The 11,462-nt window shown below is 30.4% G+C and overlaps 1 protein-coding gene across 1 annotated transcript; it reads right to left on the reverse strand.

Annotated features, from left to right (window-relative positions):
• Nucleotides 1-406: 406 nt before the first annotated feature.
• LOC108782031 (RNA-binding protein NOB1) lies at nucleotides 407-11,114 on the reverse strand. Its single transcript, XM_018550181.1, has 6 exons — nucleotides 11,043-11,114; nucleotides 8,596-8,728; nucleotides 8,253-8,470; nucleotides 7,755-8,184; nucleotides 786-1,120; nucleotides 407-697 (listed from the first exon to the last, which is right to left on the reverse strand). The coding sequence occupies exons 1-6, from the start codon at nucleotides 11,112-11,114 to the stop codon at nucleotides 437-439; spliced, it is 1,449 nt and encodes a 482-aa protein (XP_018405683.1). The 3' UTR covers nucleotides 407-436.
• Nucleotides 11,115-11,462: the final 348 nt, after the last annotated feature.

Here is an 11,462-nt window from a genome sequence, read left to right on the forward strand (position 1 = left end):
GTAAACGTAAATAACGCACAAGCTTTGACGTATCGGCGTATGACGTGTTTATGCACGCTATCGAAAGATATGTCAATAATGTACATAAACACGTCATACGCCGATACGCCAAAGCTTGTGCGTTATTTACGTCTACAACTTAAGTATGTCGTAAAAAGTTACGGCAGTGCTTGTGCTCAGACCCTTAGTCTCATAATCTTAAGGTCGTGAGTTCGATCCTCACCCGGGGCCATTTTTTTTTCCCGTCAGTTTATAAAAAAAAATATCACAAATGGCAAATAATGCTTTTTATTATATATTATAATAAAATGTATAATGTAGTTCATACTATCTCTTAAATGCAAGATGAAATGCATAATTTACAGAATTCTTAACGTAATAATGAAAGATTCGTAAGTATCCAAAATAACAACATTGATTTAATAATGAGTAGTTTTTATTTTCGTCTCCTTTTAGATTCATTAGGGTTTCTTTTCATCCAGTATTTGATAATACCATCCGGCCTTATGCCCAATATAGCTGACTTGGAATTTATATCGCGCATAACAAATGGAGAATAACCAGCTATATAATTATCGTCAAGCGGATCGTTCTTTATGCGTGCCAAACGTGACGGACGTTGTTCCGGCATCGGTTGATCCATGCATAAAATGGGATTGTTGGCGTGTTTCCCACCTTTTGGCGTTGGTAACGAGAACTGAAATATTTTATTAATTTTACTGTAACCATTTTACTTTTTTGCATTCATAAAATTCATAGATTGTATCAGAAATAACATAGCATACCCTCTTTCCTTTGACTGAGAGAGGTCGACGAAAATTGATATGAATTTGTTGCTTTCCATTTTCATCTAATGTAACTTCTACTTTCTTCAACGTCCTGTTACCACAATGTGGGCAAAAGATCTTTGTCATGATACTAGTGGTCTTGAAACAGGCATAACATCTGAATATGAATGTTCGCATCTGTTTAATCACTCTGCCATCTAATGCAACAACATTTAAGCCCATTTGCATGAGTACATTTTGCATTGCAAAATCCATTGTTAAGCACGCTACGGTCACAGCCTTTTCTTCAAGAATTTCCGAATCCACTTGCTTCTTTATGCTGGAAACGTTTGCTTTCGAAAAGATAAACGATTAAAAATTAATACTCTTGAAATTATATATACATATATACAGAATGGTCCACCTAAATCGAACATCTTGAATAAATCTTAATAAATATATATAAACTAATTATGGACTCTTTTTGTTCAAAACAAATTAATAATCATAAATTAAAGGGCTATAAAGAGTCGAACGCAGTTAACAATGCGAAAAATTTTTTTAATCTTACAATGAAGATTACCAGTCGAACGTTTCGGTCTGTAATTTAGACCATCTTCAGCGATAATAAAACAATACTTCATATACTCCGAGTTAGGGCCAATTTCACCAACGTCGGTTAAGCTAACCGACGGTTAAACTGTCAACCGTGATTGGTTCATTCTGGTCAAAGACAAATGCGATTGAATAATTCCATTGGAATTAACCGTTGGTTAGCTTAACCGACGTTGGTGAAATTGGCCCTTAGAATGCAAATTGTAGAAACAATTATTGTTGACTGACAGAATGTTCTTGTGCACCAACTAGAAGTAAATTCATCGTTGATATATAATGTGGAGATGTCTAATAAAATTTCAAAAGTTCGGAAATGTCTATGAAAAAAAACCGTTAACACAAAAAATCTATTACGATCAAATTATTACATTATTCTATTCAAGATTGTCTAGAAAAAATTACTAAAGAAATTCTTTTACACTCTGTTGGTAGAAAAACACATTATTTCACAATTAAAATCATAATTCAATCATACTAGAATGTCTGACCATACATATATGTGTCCATATTCATCAGAAAGAAACGATATAATGAGGAACCGTTAAAATAAACGACACCAAAAGGAAAGGCTTAGGTCAAATTACTGTGTTGTCAATTTATCTGAAATATCCGCGTATGACCGATCAAGATCTTCTGTGTCAGTTTTCAAATTCAGACCATTATTTTGAGATTTAATGTAAAGCATTTCAGAAATCAATCGCTTGTGGTAAAAATTTTCACAATCCATAATTTCCACACTATTCCATTCAAAATCATGATTATGCTGCAACCTATGGTCAGTAATAACAGATCTGGAGGATGTATTTCTCCGTATATGACTGCGATGTTCGTTTACTCTCGTTTTTAACATTTTCTTTGTCTGACCAACATAAGTAGCATCACAATCACACATTGAATTTTATATACAATATTCTTTTTCATAATATGTAGAAGGGGGTCTTTCTGTGCGTATTTTGGCTGCATGTGCAAGTATAAATTCAGAAATGATAGAGGGTAAAAAAATCATTTAAATATCGTCTGCAAAAATATATTGAAGTCCGAGGACGTCATTATGAGCATCTCCTTAAATAAATTTTTTGTTAGAATAAAGTACAAAATATCTCGTAAACTAGGTATTGGCTTTTTGGTATCTCTAGCTTAATACTTTTATATGCAAAATAATTAGAGGACTCATGTTATCTAAAAAAAATTACATAATTTCATTTAAAAAAGTGGAGGTGACCTTCTCATATCTTTTTAGCGCCTCCACTTAGAAAAAAAAACGTGACTAAAACGTGTCTCTCTCGACACCGTTGTTTTCATTCGAAACATTTTTTCGTTATTATCAAAAATAAACGAAATATTCAAGATGTTCGATTTAAGTGGACCACTCTGTGTATACAGTGGTGGCAGAAATAATAGGTACACTCACGGTAATTAATTCTGTCCCTCGGAAATTTTCACAAAATAAAAAATGACCACCTTTCTATATTAATTGTCACAATCCATGCACGATTAACGTTACGACTGAATCTTATCGTGCATGAATAGTGACAATTAATATAGAAAGGAGGTCACTTTTCATTTTGTGAAAATTTCCGAGGGACAGAATCAATTACCGTGGGTGTACACTAACTCATTTGTTGTTCTTTTTCAATTTGCAAACATATGTGTTAATATATAATGAATAAAGATACTAATTGACTCGTGTGATGAAAATCAGAGGAAGGTCACCTTTAATTTTTTAAATGGAATCCCTTATTTCTCATTGCACATTCTTACAGCTCATCTCGAGAGCTTTCCAAAACACTATAATTAAGTTACTTTTCGTTAAGTACTAGTTAAGTTATAACAGTGAAAAAGAATAAATATCATCTAAACTTTAGGGAATAAATAATAATATTTATAAAAATGATGTTATTTATAAAATAACAAACATAAGTAGAGCATGTTATTTCTTTCTTTATGAATTATAAGAAATAGGGTTCCTAATAAAGTAAATGGTTGTATGTGCTATGATTGTCACTGTGTAATTACTTTACATAATTTAATATTTTAATAATAAATTTTTGTACGTTAAATTCATAAATATAAAAGTTATTATTTGTAAATGTAATAATTATTTAGCAAAAAAAGTTTTGCTAAATAATTAAAAATTTCATGGAAGATATGGGCCTACGTTTTTGAGGCTCAGCGTTACGCGCGCGATCGGCGGCTCGGGCGTAGAGTCTGGAGCGGTAGTGGGGGGACAGTAAATATGATCCGTAAATGCGTAAATTTGTCTTAGTCGTCCAATATCAACCAAGATAATAAATCGGCTCTTACTTTATCTTGTAACTTAATGTACGCAAAATGCCGGATCAGCCGCGATCTTGTTTTATAACTTAACTAGTACTTAACGAAAAGTAACTTAATTATAGTGTTTTGGAAAGCTCTCGAGATGAGCTGTAAGAACGTGCAATAATGAGAAATAAGGGGTTCCATTTAAAAAATTAAAGGTGACCTTCACGCAACCTTCAGAGGACTATCCAAGATCAAATCGATGGCACCATCTTATGTTCCCCTTCGAGTCAAACAACTTTTGCCTGAAACATTTTTGTCTACTGGGTTTAGTTTTCGAGATATTTGGCTGGATTATTAAAAATGGGACACCCTGCATATACAGTGGTGGTAGAAATAATAAGTATAATAATATATATATACAGCGTGGTTCACTTAAAAAAAAAATATATATATATATATATACACACATACATCCATATTTCAACAATGTACACTTATGCATTGATTCTGCATCATAAAAATATTGATGTACAAATTAGTTCGGTCCGTTTTTTGTGATAAAAAATATATTTATTTCAAAACAAAATGAATGAACAGATTAATTAAAGTATTGTCCATCGCTGGCTACTACTTTTTCCCATCTCTCAGGCAATTTTCGAATTCCATCTCGAAAAAATGACTCGCCTTTGGAGAGGATCATTTTTTCGAAAACGGACCGAATTAATTTGTACTTCAATATAACTGATAAATTTTTTATAACTGATAAAATTTAAATAATAAACAAAAGAGGACTATACGAGCCTAACAAAGTTGGTATTTAACCTTCTGTTGGGCGCGGTGTATCAAATTGATTGCATTAACTATTTTGTTAAACCAGAAATCAAATTAGTAAAGGGCCGATGAGAGTGCAACATTGTTGTTGGAACGCAAGTAATAAGAAGTGAATTTCCTCAAATTACAAATTTATTCCATTTAAATAACAATGATATTAACGACGTTGCACTCTCATCGGGTCTCATCCTACTAATAGGATTTCTGGTTTGAATTTTCGAGAGTCCACAAGGAAATTGAATTATATATTTTATTAAAACTATACTATAATTATATCAAAATATTAAATATTAAGTAAATTTTATTCTTAAAATAAAGAGAAAAGGTAATATAAGGTCATAATAATAACATAAACGTAATTTTATTTATGTAGAACATGTATTTATGTAAAACAAGACATGTGCCGTGTATCACTCAGATCAGCCATGCCCGATGGAAGGTTAATAATCTATCTTAAATATACATATTAAATATACATATTAAATATACAAAAATTTTTTATATAGCTGCTGTAACAATTGTATGCGTTACTTTTAAGTCTTCTGCACACAGTGGTCTTCAAGGGTCAAAAGGTATAATGAAAATGTAGCGAAAAACGGACTTCACAGTTTAATTTGTAGCCATTTGAAAGTCAAAGAAATGGTAAACTTAAAATCGTGACTGATCCCCTTTTCCAAATATCGCAAAAATGCGTTTTAATTTAATAGTACACGATAAATAAGCTCATAAGATTTTTTGTGCGCACTATTTTTGCGTGCGTGCGTGCGTGCGTGTGTGTGTGTGTGTGTGTCGCATGTACGTGCGCAAGTGCGCTCGTGTATGTGTATTAGAACATGAGGACCTCGACAACTTTGAAACGTTTCGAGTCATCCTATGATATATTGATACATAGTTCTAAAATTGCCGATAGGTGGTTTTTTAAAAAAATTAGTCCCATAAATATGGAATCTAATATCATTTCGTATATAGTAAGTAGCCTGTTTTAACACAGCATCCCGACAAATCATTTTTTGTCGCTTCTGGTCGTGACCTTCCTGTCAAATAATCTATCGTTTTATTTTGAAAAGTTATTGTGACAGATTTTAATAAATTTTTATGCTCATTTGCGAATCTGATTAGCATGTAACAATTTCGGCATTGTATTTCATCGATTTCCAATACTTTTTTTCAAAGATTTTTTTAGTACCTTATGATGCCTGTTGATAAATGTTCTCACGAAGAGAATCGGAAGAAAATATGTGCCCCTTGTGGGAAAAAAATCGTCTTCGGAAAAAAGAAACCGGACTCATTTCTCATAAATGTAAGGGTAGAAAATCTTATCAAACGTTTTATAAATTCGCAGTTTAATCGTTCCGAAGAAAAGTATTGGAAATCGATGAAATACAATGCCGAAATTGTTACATGCTAATCAGATTCGCAAATGAGCATAAAAATGTATTAAAATCTGTCACAATAACTTTTCAAAATAAAACGATAGATTATTTGACAGGAAGGTCACGACCAGAAGCGACAAAAAATGATTTGTCGGGATGCTGTGTTAAAACAGGCTACTTACTATATACGAAATGATATTAGATTCCATATATATTTATGGGACTAATTTTTTTAAAAAACCACCTATCGGCAATTTTAGAACTATGTATCAATATATCATAGGATGACTCGAAACGTTTCAAAGTTGTCGAGGTCCTCATGTTCTAATCCACATACACATACACGAGCGCACTTGCGCACGTACATGCGAACTCACACACACACACGCACGCACGCACGCAAAAATGGTACGCACAAAAAATCTTATGAGCTTATTTGTCGTGTACTATTAAATTAAAACGCATTTTTGCGATATTTGGAAAAGGGGATCAGCCACGATTTTAAGTTTACCATTTCTTTGACTTTCAAATGACTACAAATTAAACTGTGAAGTCCGTTTTTCGCTACATTTTCATTATACCTTTTGACCCTTAAAGACCACTGTGTGCATTTGCTCCATATTTTAATACATATTACAAAGAAAAAAATTATCCAAAGTATGCATTCGGAATTTTATATAATGACTGCTATCTGATTTTTAACTTATGATGTTATTAATTTATAAATTTTGGACACCCAATACTCAGGTTTTGAGAGAGAGAAGATACTGTCAATTTTATACCACCGGGTGAGTCATTTTAATTTCCCCACCTGAATTTCTCGTAATCTAAGCCATATAGAGAAAAATGTTTCAAATAAAAATGAAACGGTGTCGAGGGGGACACGTTTTAATCATGTTGTTTTTTTTCTAAGTGGAGACGCTAAAAAGATATGAAGGTCACCTCCACTTTTTAAAATGGAATTATGTAATTTTTTTTAGATAACGTGATTTCTTTAATTATTTTGCATATAAAAGTATTAAGGTAGAGATACCAAAAAACCAATAGTTTTCGAGATATTTTATACTTTATTTTGATACATATTGACACAAAATGTTAAATAACTCGTAAACTGTTGACTTTTTGATTATTGTACCTTAATACTTTTGTGAACAGAATAATGAGATAAATCAAATGGTGTAAAAAAAAACACATAGTTGCGTATTTAAAAATTATCCATTTTGTATACATATCTTTTTTAAAGCAACTATGTGTTTTCTTTACACCATTTGATTTATCTCATTATTCTGTTTACAAAAGTATTAAGGTACGATAATCAAAAAGTCAACAGTTTACGAGTTGTTTAACATTTTGTGTCAATATGTATCAAAATAAAGTGTAAAATATCTCGAAAATAATTGGTTTTTTGGTATCTCTACCTCAATACTTTTATATGCAAAATAATTAGAGAAATCACGTTATCTAAAAAAATTACATAATTCCATTACAATTCCATTTAAAAAAGTGGAGATGACCTTCATATCTTTTTAGCGCCTATCCCCACTTAGAAAAAAAAACAACGTGACTAAAACGTGTACCCCTCGACACAGTTCCATTTTTATTTGAAACATTTTTTAAATTGACAATTAATCTAATAATTTTTGATGCTTATAGCATCTTATTGGATCTTAATAATATGTTGAAAGACATATATATGTTAATTTATCCATATGAAACACTTGATTTTCTGTTAAATTATTATAAATTTTAACATTGAGAATGACCCAATTGGAGTCAAAACGTTTGTTGTATATCTAATATGTGTATTTAAGATAGATTATTAAATATCAACTTTTTGTCAGGCCCTCTTTTGTTTATTATTTATTTTTATGAAGACTATTAATGTTATATTTGTGATAAAATTTACCTGGTGTGATCCAACCACTCTCATCGTCATCGTCACCGTCATATTCATCTTCATCCTTAAAGGATTCATCACTTTTGGACGTTGTATTAACAGGAGCAAGAATGTTGTCCATAATATACATACCCATACCCTCTATTTCTAAATCAGTTGGATTGCACTTTAATTTGGAAAATTTATCAGCTAAATCATTTGTTTTATCATCATCTTTATCCGACGCCGTTTCATAATCCGATTGCGATTCATCCGAAGATGCAGATGTGTAAGAAGTAAATTGTTCTTCCACATCATTTATCTCGGTACCATTTATTGTATTATTTATCGCCGAATGATTTGTAATCTGTACGTGTCTGATATCTTCTTTAATAACATCTCCTTTTTCCATATTATTCGAAGAAGTCGTTACATTATCTGTAACTACTTCATTTCTCTCCTAGACACAGAATATAAATTTAGATTAATAAAAATTATACATATACAAAAACAATTAAAATATCTTACTTTTTTCTTCGGCATATAGAATCCAACTGGCAGTTTAGGATCATTTCTACTTTCTTTATCCTTATCAGATGTAGATTTAATAATTCTTATTGTTGGACTGTTTTTCAAATGTATTGTCCCGACCTTTTCTTTTTCCAACTGATATGTGAGTGCAATTACCTTGATGTCAGTAGCAGACAGGCTGGTATAGTCGCCACTTTTCTTTGAAAATTCAGTCACTGTAAATGTGTTAAACAAATATTAACATTATAATCATGTGCATTCCTGTACACATGGTGCGCGCGCGCGCGCGCGCGTGTGTGTGTATTAGGTGGCAAGAAAATTACTAATAAGTTTAACTAACCAAATTTTACGTTTTCAGTAAACGCTTCCTGAACCTTTAAGTCATAGGGTAGTACAACCAACTTTCTCAACTGTCTCTTATTTATGATTTCATCCACAACAACTTGTTCAGTCAAAATATTAACTCCAATATCCTATACACATAAAGTTTTTAAATTAAAATTTCATTGGAAATGGAAGGGAACTAGAATATATTTTATATTTTCCATAAAATACTTTGAACAAAATGATGTCTTGTTTGCAAATCTCTCAATGAAGCAAACATCATATACATACAACTTTATGATTAAAACTAATATTTTTGCATTTATCTACAGGGTGTTCCCAGGTTAAACCGCCAAACTTAAAATATAAATTCAGAACCTGAAAACAAACACAAATTTTCTTCTGAATGTATGCTCGCAAACGCTTTGTTCAAGAGGTATTTACAATGTAAGAATGAATAATATCGAAATAAAATTGAAATACAATAATCAAAATTTATATTATATTATACAATATCATAATGATCCATAACTTGACAATGTGATATGAGAGAATGGATAATTTTAATCTCTAACTTTAATACCATGAATATATATTTTTAAAATCACGGAATAACAAGAAAAACTTCTTTTTTTTTAAATAATTACTTGCACTAGATATACAAATTCTAATTAAGATTCTGTTAAAATTTTTATTTTCAACTTTATGTACAAAAGAATCTAATTCTGATATGTAACTGTACTTATATTTAAATGTTGTTTACACTGATGATAATCCGATAAGAGTAGAAACATTTGTAGTTTTGTATTTTATATTTTATTCATGTTAAAGAGCATTTTACATCCTAGCTTAGACTCATAGTCTATTTAATTTCTACTGTTTTTAATTATTGAATCTTATTCTTATTAATAATCAAAATTTAATTATTAAATGTTTTGATCAAAATGATGATCTCCAACTCAAAGACAAGTATTACATCTATTATCTGAGCGAATGAGTAGCTGACTGACATTGTGTGTCCATAATTTCTTCACACACTTGCACAATTCTTTATTTTATTTTAATAATTGAAGGTTATTAACTGATACTGGGCATACACTTTTACGTCATGCAAAAAAATCTAATGGTGTTAAATCCACAGACATACAATGAGCCACTATTAGTGAGCCACTCGTTCTCTCATTGATAGATGTAATGCTTGTCACTAGGCTAGAGGTCATTATTTTAAACAAAACATTTAATAATTAAATTTTGATTATTGTAAAGCAATAAAGACAGATCTTATTATATTTCAACATTATTTCGACATTATTCATTTTTACAGTTCTATAACTTCAAAAATAAATATTTTTTGAACGAAGCTATTGCGAGCATACATCCAGGGAAATATTTTTGTTTATTTTCAGGTTCTGAATTTATATTTTCAGTTTGGTGTTCTTAACCTGGGAATAACCTGTATATTCATAGAATAAAAGATCATATTACAGACAGTTTCAACATTACCTTCATTTAAAATTTAAATGTTTTTTTATTAACAAGAATAAGGAAACCGTAATAATTTACGATTTACTAAGCCATCTACGGTCAAAGCTAGATTACTATGCTTATTATAATGTGTGAATTTATATACCGCGTATGTAGTCACCAATCACGTGCCGAAAATTTTTCAGACTTACAACGTAACACTTAAACAACACTTAAATTCACACATTATAATAAGCATAGTAATCTAGCTTTGACCGTAGATGGCTTAGTAAATCGTAAATTATTACGGTTTCCTTATTCTTGTTAATTTATAATTGACGGTCGTAATAAAGAATTCTAATAAATGTTTTTTGCTGAATAGGATTAAATTAAATAATTATCTAAATTTGAATACAAAATGTAAGAATAAAATGTTTATATTAATATATTACTCAAGCCTGTTCTACAATAGAGTCGTAAGTTGTAAGAAATTGGTCAATCATAGTTAAATATAAAAAAAATATTTGATTATGATTGCTTAATTTCTTATGGCTTATGACTCTATTGTAGAACAGACATTATGTGAAAGAAGTACTACCTATATAATGAAGGAATTAACATAAATTAACTTACTACTAGCAAGAAATTTAACATTTCTTGAAATTGAATATTTTTTAATATAAAAGTTAGATTACTATACATAATTTAATATTAAAAAATGCCAGTAATATGTTTACCTAAGCCAGAATCAGAGATAACAAGATTTAAAGGTTATCACAATATTTTTTAGATGCAATTCAGCTTAACTATTATATTAATTAAAAAATAAGAGATAAATGTTATTAAATTTTTTTTAGTCTAATTTCAAAATTTTTAGTTAAAGAAATAAAAATTTATTTTAAGAAAATTATATATATAATCAAATATATTTATATAGATAATTAACATGCCAATAATGTAATCTTTCGTTATATATTTTTAATTAATCTCAATAATTACCTGTAAAGCAGCATTTTGTATGAAAGCGCTTGTATCAACAATAAGATGTTGTATTTTATTCTTATTTTCCATGATTATACATATGGATAATATTTTCTTAATTAGAAGATTCTTGCATATTCGTTAGTCGTTACAATACGAAAAGTTAAGACAGAAAAGAAACCTGAAAGCACTAAAGCAGTCTAAAAAATGGCCCCGATCACAAACTGAGACCACAGTATATGCAGTATGGAAACTCTCCTGACTTTATGTTGGTAAAAACGGAGTGCGCATGCGCGAAATGGGTAAGTTCCCCAGTAAAGCGGGGAGCACAGACTTTTGCATAACGCATAAACCATATACATAAAGAATTTGATTGGTCCATTGACTCATGCATAAGAAAATGGACCAATGAAATTCCTTATGCACATGCTTTATGCG

Source organism: Cyphomyrmex costatus, unplaced genomic scaffold, assembly GCF_001594065.2.
Source record: "Cyphomyrmex costatus isolate MS0001 unplaced genomic scaffold, Ccosl1.0 scaffold969, whole genome shotgun sequence".
Lineage (NCBI taxonomy): Eukaryota > Metazoa > Arthropoda > Insecta > Hymenoptera > Formicidae > Cyphomyrmex > Cyphomyrmex costatus.

What these genes read in the sequence shown, in the direction of transcription:
- LOC108782031 (XM_018550181.1), bottom strand. Translation starts at nt 11,114, where the DNA reads ATGGAAAATAAGAATAAAATACAACATCTTATTGTTGATACAAGCGCT. An exon ending in TACTGAAAACGTAAAATTTG is followed by an intron (nt 8,471 to 8,595) that starts GTTAGTTAAACT and finishes ACACATTTACAG; the next exon opens with TGACTGAATTTTCAAAGAAA. An exon ending in TCTATATGCCGAAGAAAAAA is followed by an intron (nt 8,185 to 8,252) that starts GTAAGATATTTT and finishes TTCTGTGTCTAG; the next exon opens with GAGAGAAATGAAGTAGTTAC.